The sequence below is a fragment of the Thunnus albacares genome, chromosome 4 (assembly GCF_914725855.1).
Source record: "Thunnus albacares chromosome 4, fThuAlb1.1, whole genome shotgun sequence".
Taxonomy (NCBI): domain Eukaryota; kingdom Metazoa; phylum Chordata; class Actinopteri; order Scombriformes; family Scombridae; genus Thunnus; species Thunnus albacares.
Genome location: NC_058109.1, coordinates 6,967,224 through 6,981,087, shown reverse-complemented (window position 1 = coordinate 6,981,087; position 13,864 = coordinate 6,967,224). Strand labels below are relative to the sequence as shown.

General features: G+C 38.1%; 1 protein-coding gene across 1 annotated transcript; it reads right to left on the bottom strand.

Moving 5' to 3' along the window:
- Nucleotides 1-292: 292 nt before the first annotated feature.
- LOC122981225 (E3 ubiquitin-protein ligase TRIM35-like) lies at nt 293-2,480 on the bottom strand. Its single transcript, XM_044349871.1, has one exon. It carries the CDS (start codon nt 2,478-2,480, stop codon nt 1,092-1,094), a length of 1,389 nt encoding a protein of 462 aa, XP_044205806.1. The 3' UTR covers nt 293-1,091.
- Between the last annotated feature and the right edge of the window lie 11,384 nt (nt 2,481-13,864).

Sequence of the window (13,864 nt, the reverse complement as noted above, 5' to 3'; positions counted from 1 at the left end):
GATGTCGATAGTGATTACAGCTGCAGGTTAAATCTCCTGAGCTGCCGCCAGACTGAACCTGAAGCTCTCTGTAGGCCGTCGTCACCTTTAACAGCCGCCCTGCTGCCCGTAATACAACCTGACAGGGACGAGTGGACAAGGAAAGGAGGACAAATCTTCCTGATACACCCGAGTTTTATTTTCACGGTATTAATATTGCTTGACAAGCTTACTTTCTACAGATTTCAAAATAAATGTAATTATAATAATCATAGAAGTATCATAGAAGTATAACAAATAATAAAATACAGAGTAGTTTACAATCACTTACAGAAGTAAAAGAACATTTTTACAACCTATATCATATTAACTCGCAGTTTTACCAAACATTTGGAAGTGACAACAAGTATAATGTCACAATCATGACAAGATCTGTCTTTTGTAAATGTTCATTACATTTTCCAAATTGAGTTCTTATTTCAAATGTGTCCTACTATACTTGAAACACATATGCACACAGTTTATCTATGCCATGTGGGGTTATAACCAATATTTTTAGTTTCACTTGTGTGAAAATCTGACTGCTTGTGTTCCTCTTGGAGTAAAATGTTATCACTACTGATAATAATGATGGCCACAACTATGAGAAAAGAAACAGGTTGTAAAACCGAAAGAAAAAAAAAGACGTTGTGTGTGTTCATTCATCCTAATTCATGCAGAGAGAGACTGTACAATAAGGTGTTTGATTAAGATCAAAATGTTCTATAAAGACAATGAGTTTCATGGCAGGGTTTGGTGACTGGTTGCACACGACCAACTGCCAACTCTGCATGTTTTAGATAAGGATCACACCTAATGCATCAAATGCGCTACTGTGAGACAGGGTAAACTGAGGCCATGCCATGTGAAACTGTCTGCTGCCTACGCTGAAATACCTGAACAACAGAAAAATTGTTTAGCTGACTTTGTAATCATCTCTGTAATCATCTGGCAAAAGGAGAATTTATTTGTAAATTGCAAGAACAACAAAATAAGAAACAAATGGAAATTATGTACAACAACACTCACATAATGACCATCATCTTCCTGTCTAACTGTGATTACATTATTACCTAGAAAGGCAGTGGTAATATCTTCAGTGAGTGTGTAGTTACAGTGTTAAAGTATGGAAACAGTCTCTCGGTGAACTTGTATGTGAAGGTGTGTATGTGTGTGTCAGTATCAGGATCACAGAATGACAGTTCTCCTCCGTCCCAGTCCAGATGAACTCTGATCCTCTGCAGCTTCTTCTTCTTCTTCTTCATTGAGAGAACAGTGGAGCGATGTGTATAAGAGTCTACTGTGTATTCACCATCACAGAACGCTATTCTAAATAATCGAGACATTTTGTCTAACTCACTCAGACCAGACTCTGCTACCACTCCTAGTGCCCAGATTGGACTGTTTCCAACCTCAACATCCCAGCTGTGAGATCCTGAGTCAAAGCCCTCGGAGCCCAGGACAGAAGGATAGGAATAAATCCTCTCTGGGTTTTCAGGAAGCTCCTGTTTCCTTCCACGTGTCACACTGGTCAGATCTTTTGTCAGGATGAGTTCTGGGTTGGCAGTGTTTGGATCCAGAATAACAGGAGTGTAGGAGACCATCAACTTCATCTTGTTCCAGATGTTGAAGGTCAGGTTGCCCAGGTGTTTGGCCACGTCTATCAGAGCTCCTGAGACCAGCTCTGGATCATCCAGCAGGGGGCGCTGCTGGACTCTTTTCACTGTAGCCTTGTAGTTCTGCAGGAATGAGATGTCTTCAGCTCTCAGCTCCTCCTCTGTGGATCTGATTGTGTCTGAAAGAGCAGCTATCTCTCTGCTCAGAACCATAATCTTCTCCTTCATCATCTGACTCTTCTGCTTCTCTTCCTTCCTCAGAGCAGCAATCCTAGCCTCCTCTTCCTCTTGTAGAAACTGGTGAAGCTTCTTAAACTGATCCTTAATCTGCCTCTCTGTGTCTCTGGCCTGGATCTTAATGTGTTCTGCTGTTTGATCACAGTTTCCTTTAACTTCTTTAAAGAGCCACAGTTTCTCCTGTAAAGGATTCAGGGATTTCTGGAGCTCCTCTTTGTGATCCTTTGCAGCTTCAGTGATGGGTCTGAATCTGTGGTTGTTGTGTGTTGTTGAATCTCTGCAGACAACACACACTGGCTGCTGATGGTCCAGACAGAAGAGTTTGAGCTTCTCAGAGTGCAGACTGCAGAGATCCTCAGACCCTGCTGAAGCTCCCTGATCTCTCCTCAGTAAAAAGGCCTCACACAGGTTCTTTAATGCCAAATTACGAGGTGGATCACTCCTTGATGATCTTCTCTTACAAACTGGACACTCCTTCATTGGTTTCTGTTCCCACCATCTCTGCAGACAGTCTTTACAGAAGCTATGGCTACATGACAGGACAACAGGATCTTTAAAGATGTCCTGGCAGATGGGACAGGAGAGATCCTCCTCTAATCGGGAAGACATTTTCTCTCTGAGTGAAGATAGAAACACAGCAGGCATATAGATAAAACTGAAAGTATAATAATCTGTCAGTTCACATTCTCTGCATTTGATCTGCAGGAAAGTATTTTCTCTGTTAGACATGTATAGAACTTTTCCAGTACTCACTGTATCCTCAGTGTTTCTTCCTGTAGCTCTTATTCCTCAGTAGACGTCTTAGTTTTACCTTGACAGTGAATGTAATCGTCTCTCAGTGTCTGTGTCTCTTGTCAGTGGAAGAACAACAATATGCACTTCTTGTTTTATCTTAGATAAGATGAGTCAGGTAATAGGTGGAGCTCTGTCCCAACCTGTTGTTCCAGGGTTGACTTCCTCCTATTGGTCAGACTCTGCGGAAGTTCTCTGATCTCGCTGCAGTAAGGCCCTCTCTTACTAAACAGAATCTCTTTTATTTGTTTTTCTCTCCACAGCGTCTGCAGACAGGTTTCGCTGTGGCTACACGTCAGAACAACAGGATATTTAAAGATGTCATGTCAGACAGGACAGGAGAGATCCTCCTCTGATGAGAAAGTCATTTTCTCTCTGAATGTAGATGGATATAAGCTGAACTGGACAGTGAGTAAATGAAAGTATTTCACATCCCCATTTCCAGTACTCCAGTATGCCCAGTATTATCTTACTGTCTCTTGGCATCTTGATCTCATCTCAGTGAAACAAAGATAACCTGTATTTCTTGGTTGTCCTCAGGTGAGCCAGGTAAGGGGCGGAGCTTTGTCATGCCCTTTCTACAACTTTTAACTGTACATACCTGGGTTGAGTTTTTCATTCCTGTGATGTAGACTAGTAAAACCATTGGCCCATTGACTTACTAAATTGTGTTTGATTAAAAAAAAGATTTGTAGATGATCTGACAGATATGGGTGTCACACACAGTTCACATATAGTTATTATATTTATCCTTTTCTTATTGATACTTGTCTGTTGGTTTTAGCATTTCATGTAAAGCACATTATGAACACTGAAAAACTGCAAATAAAGTTATTATCTCAACTTTTATAAATTATGTCATTTAGAGTATTAAGAGTTGATTTTGTCTTTTTTCCATGACTAAAACCAGACTAATACTAAACAAAGAACTATGAAAACTATGACAATTGAACTGTAGTGGTTATCATCAGTTCATATTCCTTAACCACACCTGAAGGACAGAAAGGAGACTGCTTCTGCACATTGTTCTTCTTCTTCTTCACTGTCTTTTTACACATATACAACGACCATATAGGATGACATCAAACTCAATCAAGTTATTAGTGTATGTGTGTATTTGTGTATAGGGACCAAAACATCTCCATAAAAGAACAAAATAAAAAAAAAATATCCATCACTATTCCTCAGTACCACTCAATAAAGACAAAAACATTTCCTCACCATATTCCAGCATTTCAAACAAAATAAACCTGTTACTAAAAATGGTGCTTAAAGGAATATTTTGATAATGATGGAAGCATGGACAAATGAACTAATTACTGCTTTAATGCAAAGTTATAGCAACCTGCATGCATGTATGGCATCACAAATGCTCAGTATCCTCAACTCTCCCAAAAATATTTCTAATTTTACTCCTCAACCTGTTGCACTAATTAACTGAATCTTGAATTTCAGTAATTCAGTAATTTCTCTACAGTTATGTTTCCAATTCATGTAAGGAAAAGAAAAAGATTTATGGAGTAAATTCACCTCCAATCTCACTGAAAGTTTGACAAAAAGCGGCAAAAACACAGCTGGGACAAACAAACAATCACAACAATAAAACATACACAGTTACCATGTAACCATGGCAACTGGACATATCAATATGGCCTAAAAAGGCTTAGTAGACATAAAAATTGAAAATGCACAACAAAAATTAGTATTGAAATTTCACTGAAAAGTAGACTAAACTCTTTCAAATAAACTTATATGCAACTAAAACTAGTGCAGTCAGCTGTTCTGTTGTTTTGTTTATCCGTTTTGATGATAGCGATGGGTTTGGAAGCCATGTTTGATTTGGGCAGATGGACTTCCTGTTTGGTCATTTATTAAGTTGAGTATTTATTTGGTTTTTGAAGATGCAGATTGTATACAGCAGGTTTTTCAAACCACTCTAGTTGGATTAAAAACTGTAACCTTACAGTCTCTCAGCATATGACTCCATCCGCTGATCCATGGGTAACCGAGGAGAAGTTATCGTCGATACAACCTACTGATCTGTGCACGTTATCATTTGTCAGGATGGTGGCCGGTATTGATAAGGCTTCAGGATTGGCTGTAGGAGCTGCAGGGTATTGATCTGCCCTGCTGTCTAATTGAATACACACACTCCTGGGTATTGATAACAAAGAGCTATAATTTGATACAACAATGGGCGGGTATCGATCAGTGAATCTGATGATGTTATCAAGCAGTGGGTAGTATTGATAATATGATAGGAGGGGATTATTGATCAGTGGTCTGCAGGTTAAACAAGGTGAGGTCAACAGAAGGGGATTGACAGTAACAACAGTGTGTGTGTGTGTGTGTGTTTTAAACTGTCGTCCTTCTTGCTGCTGGGACCTCTGTTTCATGCTCTGGTGCTGTATAATGATATATATAAATGATCAAACAAAAGCCTGCACAAACAAATAAAGGCAGGTTGGTAATAAAAGCAAAGTAAAACTCATTGAGGGGTTGTTTTTACCTGTACAAGGAGTTCACATGGTGAATTCAGCATAATGTACATTTTCACAGCACTAATTCCATCAGAACAACAGTCATAGTGACTAATTTTCTGCTCTGAGTTTCCCTTTTTACAGAAACACTGTTTTCATCCATTAATTAATTTCATTTGCTTTCATTTGCTTTTATTTGCCATTTCTTTCACTTGCTGTTAAGGCATGTCATCCCATAGCTTAAGTCGAAGCATTTTTCAGGCTAATATGTTGATGAATGCAAACAAAATCAAATCTTTGTTAACATGGTGATACTGAAATGTGACTGTCCAGTACACGAATATTCACTAATTTATAATATCAACAGATTTGAACAAATCAAAGAACAATCAAAGTCTAAAGTCTGTTCTGAATGGCCTCATATGGCGGGGAGCCTGCTGTCATAACCTCCTCCTGACTGCGTAACAGTCTCCCCAATCTCTACAGCATGAGTGAGACTCAAACCATTAAGCAGCCTGTGCAGAGACTTGTATTGATACAACATAAATACATCTTTTCAGTTAATCATGCTTGTGACAGACGACTGACACGTGTCTGAAACGCCTGTTGTGTACAGTGTTGAAGTGTAACATATTTTGTTAGCAGAAACATATAGTATGTCATACAAGATTTAAAGGTCCAATATTTCCAGTTTTTCATATTTCAAAAGGAAAAAAAGGAAACACAAAAACTAAAAAACAAAACAAAACAGCAAGATATACCAAGAGTTCGAACAAACCCACCCAGGTACCCTTAATGTTCAATTGAGTTAATTCTATAGTACAGTAATTATACTGTTAAACAGTACAGCACAGTATGGCATCAATTAGACCGACAGGGAAAGGACAGAGGACCGGGTAAATGAATACATTTGACCAGACAGGCGAGTCTCATTCAGGAGGCAACACAGACAGGTTGTTAAAATATGAAATGAAAGGTTGTCATTTCTGAAATAAATGATCGTCACATCCTCTAAGTGCATATTTAATTTTTTAAAGGCTCAGGAAAAACATCACATCCTTTAGCCAGACAGACTGAGATGGTGAGGTAGGAGATTTCCAGACAAGAAGTATCCTGCGATGCACCAAAACAGTGGTAAAGGCAATAATGTCCTTTTCTTTAGGTTTGGCTGGGACTAGAGTATCAAAAACATAGCACCAGATATCTCTAAGTTTGGAACAAATCCAAAGTGTACTAAGTTTGCTTGTGGATAACCACAACGGTTGCATCTTGAGTTATGATCTGGAAATATTTTAGCTAACCTGCTTTTACTAAAGTGCATCCTATGAACAACTGAAAACTGAATAAGACTAAATCTGGCACTTATGACTTATTATTTTAAAAATTACAAAGATATGGAATTAGAGGGATAGTACTCTCCTGGCTTACGAGCTACCCAGAGAATAGATATCAATACGTTCAGATACAAAATCAAATCACAATTACTGAAGGTTATTTGTGGGGTTCCCCAGGGCTCAGTGTTGGGACTATTGTTGTTTATTTGGTACATAAATAATATATGTGAAGTGATTAAATCTGTATTAATGGGGCTTTTTGCAGAAAGTAAATGTGGGTTCATACTTGCATGCAATCTCACAAGGATATCAAAAAGAGTGAACTGAGAGCAAATTAAAACCACATTAACAAACTCAATGATGTAGATTTTATAGTTTTACTACCAACATGGTGCTAAATAACACCTGCTCTGTCCTAAATAAGGTGGACAGAGTAAAATTCAATGAATTAAGCATAAAGATTCAAACTTTCCCTCTCTGGAAGATTAATGAGAAAACAGCCTTGTATTGTCAAACTTTGCACATACATCACTGTGCACAGTGAAGCTCAAACATCCAACTGAAGATACAGTTAGAGAAACTAATTTTTGAGTGAAAGGGGACTTTAAATATTCAAATTCCATAGTTGCTTTCCCTCTGCAATGCAACAGTTTTATTTGAACCATTACTGCATCTAGTTTCACCTAAGACTAATAGTTTTTTTTCCTCCTTGGCTTCCTCTCGTGTGATTTCTTCCTCTTCCCCCTCTCTTTTCTGTGCCCACTCTCTTATCTACAGCAGACCCTGTACATACTGTACAATGTAGATAAATGCAGTCATTTCCCCCCCTGACTGCACAGCCACATCATTTTCTCCTCCCAGTCCTTTATGTTGAGCCGAGGCTGTTACTGTGAGAATAAATGACATCTCACATCTCTTCGTCGTCTCTCAGGATGAAGAAACGAGCAGCAGCTGGCTCTGTGTGAAACCAGATGGATCGAGCGACTCAATCAGTCAAACAATTCATCTGTTGAGCTGTTGGTTTCTGTGAAATATACGCTGTAAAACATCATACAGGAATTTAGTGGAATCAACTAATCTTTTGTCAATAACTCAACTTAAATATGTGTTTTATTAATTTCAAGTTAATTCAACTTGTCTAGTTTACATTTTAAAACCATTTCAGAGCTCAAAACATCATCGTTTGACATGAAATGATGAGTGAAATGAATGCACTGAGTTAAAAGTTTTTAAAGAAACATGATCAGTGTATCAGTAGACTTCTCAGCATGCGTTGTTTGCAAATTAAAACTCTCCACATATACACCTGCCTCCAGTTGCATTTTCTTCTTTCTCCCAGCAATAATAGATGCAGTGCATGAAGACAATGGAGCGAGAGCATTAATTACTGTTAGATCCTGAATGATCCTGTTGGTGTGTCAGGAGATTGAAATAATTAATGAAGTTACTGCTGTGTTGTTTTTACTGCTGGTATTAAATAAACTCAGACATTAATGTAACATGTTGCAGACCTCTCCTGAATCTCTTTAATAATTATATTTTTAAAAAAATCAAGAATTTGCAGAGACCCTTCTTTTTTTGAAGAAGCATACATGATGGAAACCTGCTGTGGGGCTTTAATAAATACTTTACTATATTCTTTTTATTATAATGAAAACAATGCAAAACAGGATCGGGTATTCAGGCCCTACCCCCCCGTACACTTAAAATTTAACAAGCTCATTGAGAGCTGCCTCACATGTTGTTTTTGTTCTAACAAAAAAGGCTCCAACAGCAGCTGCACCTGTAAGTTCACTGTGTCAAATGAAAAACAAACTCTTCAAACTGAAAATGCAAAGCAAATCTCAACTTGATACCTTACATTTACTGAGCTTGTTATCTCTAGTTGTGTTGACTTATCTGTTAGTTTTACATTTTCACAACTCAACTTAAGTTCAATTACATTTTTAAGGCAGCAGGGGAACTTAAATTGAACCAGCTTAAAATATTATATATATATATAGTGTAGCTGCTCTAGGAAAAGGTGATGCATAATGTGATTCCTTAAAATACATCAAGAAGAGCCATAAACGATGAGCTGTTGTAGCAGAAAACGCTAACAGAAAAAAGGGAGGAGTTTGTGTTTGTTAGAGAGAGAGGAGAGTCACAAAAAGAAAGAATTTAACTTCAGTATACTCCAGAGCTGATATGGAGACACTGAAGTGTGTGTGTATGTATGTGTGTGTGTGTGTGTTTGTGGTCCAGGTATTCCTAACGGTATGGGGACGTAAATCTATTTACACATGTTGTGGGGACTTGACTCCCTTATGAGGACAAAAAGCAAGTCCCCTTAACATAAATCATTAATTTTAGGGTGATGACTTGGTTTAAAGGTTAGGATAAGTCTCCAGGAAATGAATGTAAGTCAATGTTATGTCCTCTAAAGTGACATGTGTGTGTGTGTGTGTGTGTATGTGGTGTCTGTCATAGGCTACTTTTGGGGACAAATTTCAGACTTTGTGTGTGTGTGTGTGTGTGTGTGTGTGTGTGTGTGTGAGAGAGAGAGCGAGAGACAATCTGGAAGCTCTTATAGAAGGAGGTGAAATAGAGGGCAGACCGCCACTCTGGAACAACCAAAGAAAAGATGTAGAACAAGAGAGGATTTGACAGACAGACAAAGAGAGAGAGAGAGCGGATGGAATGAAAGATGTGGTGACAAGGTGAGGAGAGGAGAGCGGACAAGCTGCCACCGACATTCACATCCAAGAGAACCGTTTGACCTTCCTATCAAAGCTTACACACACAGACACACACACACACATACACACACACACACCGACAGTGTTAAGGTGAAGATTTGCTCTCATAGGTGAAGGTCAGACGGTGCGTCATCCACCACTTAAGAGAAAGCCAAGCGCTTCCTAGAGAGCAGCTGTGGGTGTGAAGCTGAGATGTCATCACCATGGCGACCAGATAATGTGCGTACCAGGTTTTTGGGCCATATATGAAGTATTGCCCAATTAAGAATTAAAATTGTAATGTAGTTACTACTTTGTGATAATGTACATTTCTGTTTGAAATTTTTATCAGGTTAAATCCTGATTCAGGACAGTTTTACCTGCAGTCAGAGGAGCCTGTCCTCCCAAGAAAAACGACACAATAGGTCATAAAGTCAGCTGCCCAAAAACGACATATAGTTACGTTTGAGTGACAGATGACATTTAGCGGCTATAGTAATTATGACCCGGAGCAGTGGCGCGGTTCAGGTGACGTACAGTACCAGTCACACACTTTCTTACTCAAATGAATGGGAGGGTGTCTCGAAACTTTTGACTGGTACTGTATATATATATAGGTCAACAATTCTCCTCATTCCCAGTAGGTGGGTTGGGTAGACCCAGCAGTGGCTGAGCGGAGGCCAACAGCTTTGCCTTCAAGTCCGGACATTTTTTTTTTTTTTTTTTTTAAATGTAACTATTATTGTAGCCATGACAATGAAGGCCATGACATTTTTGGAAAGCATTACAGCATCATGCTGTAATGTGTTACTTCCAAAACTGAAAAAGACAAAAGAAGAAGAGATAAAGTGGATTAGAGCAGACAAAAAGAAAAAAAAAGCAAAGGATTAGCATCATAGTTATTCAATCTGAAGAGGTGGCAACTCCCCAGCTTATTTTTAGTTCAGATATAATATAAACACTATTGTTTTTTTCTGCTCTTTGTTTATAATATAATCAGATGATAAAATGATCAGAACTTTTTTTGTCTTTTCAGTTCCCTCTAAATGATAGCTGGATGTATAAATACAGCTTATGCAAAGTTGAAAAACCTCCCTGGTGTGTGTTTTTATATTTATTTTAAGTTCTTCCTTTATTGTCATGGATCAACTTATTTTTATTTATAGAGTCACTTTAATACACCAGCATGGCTCAAACTTCTTCTTCACAGAACAAAGGACATAAATTCAGATTAAAAATCATAATAGAAAACAACTTAAAACAAGTCCAACAAACAGCAGAAAATGAGGACAGTGTGTGTACATGTTGTGTGTCTGAACAAACATCAGTTATATAGTAAATGTTTATACAGACCTCACTGAGCATATATTCTCACTGCTATTGTTAGCATTTATATTTTAAGAAAATGTCTGAATTAAAAAAACACTAATTTGTTCTTACTCACATGAAAATATTATATATACCGTGCCTTGAACTTTCAACAAACACAGTGAGGATTTAATATATCACTATACTTTATGAGTTGTACTGACAAGTCTTAAATGTTGTTGTTTTCATTTTTTTGTTATTACCATTAATGGTAATAAAGCAATAAGTAATAAAGCTAAAATGCCTTATGCTCACAATGTCAATGCTAACATAATGATACTAAGCAGGTGCAGCGTTTACCATGATCACCATCTTAGTTCAGCATGTTAGCATGTTAACATTTCCTAAAAGCGAATGTTAGCTTGCACTAAACACAAAGTAGAGATGGTGGCCATCTTTTTTTAATGACATAAAGGATAGCAGTGATTGGTGGATATGAACGACTCACAGCGACCGAGATGGTTGTTTGAAACTGGCATCTTATTTTGTGAATGCATGGGAGTTCAGTAAGAGATGGATGATTATTATGGATGTTATTTATTATTTATTATTGTTATTAATGTGTTTTTCTGTTTTGTTGTTGCTGTGGATTTAGTGTGATATTTTTTTGAATAATTTGTGACGAGCACAGCTGGAAGCTCTTGTATTGTAAGCACTGATGTTTGTTAAAAGTTTTTTACAGTCCCATGAGGGAGAGACCACAAGATTGCAATAATTCATTCATTCAGACACTAAACCAATCAAAGAGCTGTTAACCAAGAACCAAGACGTTTGGGCAACAAGTCCTCAAAATTAAATGACAAAATACATAGTTTGCAATTGCCATCCAGAACAACACAAGCATTTAAACTATCTGCAGGATGATGGATGTCATAATTTATCTGTGACTTTCAATACAGCCACAAACCACTGAAATATAAATCTGTTTTTCTGATCTGAGACAGTTTGGGTTAGGCACAAACAAATCTTGATTAGGGTTAGAGAAAGAGCATGGTTTATGATAAAATAAATATTTAGTTAAGATTAGAAAAAAACCCATCTTGGTTTGGGTCAAAATTACTACTTGGTTAAGGTTAAGGGATGATAAGGAACTAATGTTTAGTCTTGGTAGGAAAGGGGAAACTAACAGCTGTCTCCCATGACCAAGTCGTTTTGTTTCCACCCCAACCTCCCAATGTGGAGCTTTATTGCTCCACAATAACGTCACACTGTGTCCTCTTTTGCTTCTGAAAGAAAAGAGTCATAATTTCTACGGACGCCAGAGAGCTTTGTCAGAAAATAGATCACTTAACAAATGACTTACAGTATCCAAAAATAGCTAATACGGAATAAAAATGTATAAGTGGGTGTCAAATGATCTCTCACATGAAACATCAAGGAATATTTTGTGCAGTAATGGAATAGAAAAGCACAACTTTATATTAATATTTAAAATGTGAAATGTAAATGATCTCTTTTTGAGACAGCTAATTGTTGATGGACTGTAGATGCCTTCATGAATAAGTTAGTGTTTTTTTTCATGATTATACAATGATGTAGAAGAATGTGGGTCAAATGTAAATGTAAAGGCATAGTTACAGAACCACAAAAGCTTTTCTGATCAATTTAGTAGGGTTCTACACATTTGAGGGTGTTAAATCCCTACTCTAAATTCAGACAGGATTAAGAGCGCATCATAACACAGAGACAGCACAGGTGAAAGTTACAAATGACCTAATTGCATCGTACAAAGGACTCCTCTCTGTACTTGTCTTGTTAGATCTTAGTGCTGCATTTGACACCATTGGCCATCACATCCTTTTACAGAGACTGGGACATTTAATTGGCATTGAAGGAACTGCATTAAACTGGTTTAAGTCCTCTTTATCAGATCGATTCCAGTTTGTACACGTTAACAATGAATCCTCCTTGCACGCTAGTTAGTCATGGAGTTCCACAAGGTTCTGTGCTTGGACCAATACTATTTACCTTATATATGTTTCCTCTAGGCAATATTATTAGGAAATTCTCCATAAACTTTTAATGTTATGAGATGATACCCAATTATATTTATCAGTGAAGCCAAATAAAACCAATCAGTTAACTAAACTCCAAGCATGCCTTAAGGTCATAAAGACTTATGATCTGCAATTTTCTGCTACTAAACTCAGACAAAACTGATGTTATTGAGCTTGGCCCTAAATACCTCAGAAACACATTATCTAATGATATAGCTACTCTGGATGGCATTACCCTGGCCTCCAGCTCCACTCTAAGGATCTGGGAGCTTTGATAAGGATATGTCCTTCAACTCCCACATAAAACAAATTCCAAAGACTGCCATTTTTCACTGACAGAACATTGCAAAACTCAAGCACATCCTGTCTTAAAAAGATGCAGATAAACTAGTCCACACATTTGTTACTTATAGGCTGGATTATTCCTTATTCCTTATTATCAGGCTGCCCCAACAAATCTCTGAAGACTCTCCAGCTGGTCTAGAACGCAGCTGCATGTGTACTGACAAAAACTAGAAAAAGGGATCATATTTCTCCCATTTTAGCTTTGCTGCACTGGCTCCCTTTTAGAATTAAAAATCCTTCTCCTCCCCTACAAAGCCCTTAATGGTCAGGCACCATCATGTCTTAAAGAACTCATAGTACCCCATTATCCCACTAAAACACTGTGCTCCCAGAATGCAGGCTTACTTGTGGTTCCTACAGTCTCCAAAAGTAAAATGGGAGGCAGAGACTTCAACTATCAGGCTCCTCTCCGTGGAGCCATCTTCCAGTTTGGGTCCGGGAGGCAGATACCCTCTCTACATTTAAGAATAGGCTTAAAACTTTCCTTTTTGGGTTACTTGGATCAGCCCCTAGTTATGCTGCTACAGACCTAGACTGCCTGGGGACATCCCATGATGCACTAAGTTCCTTTCTCCTCTTCTTCTTCTCCATCTGTATGAATTCATGTCCCTTTAATGCATGTTACTAACTCAGCATCTTTTCTCTCCCCATAGTTTTGTGCTTTCTCGTCTCTCTCCTCTCTCCTCCTCTTGCTTTCTGCAGGTATTTCTGCCTCCGCAGCTGTAGAATCTAGATCTGTGATTGTAAGCCACCTACTGCCCCCATGATCCTGCTCAACACCCACTACTACAACAACAATAATAATAATAATAATGCTTATTATTATTATTCATCTCTATGTGGAACTTGTATTGTACTATGTTCTCTTTATCCCTACTCTCTCTCTCTCTCTCTCTTTGAATGCATGCTGGTAGTAAGCGTAGTGAGTGCTGCTGACAGTGTGTCGGCGTGTGTCGGCTC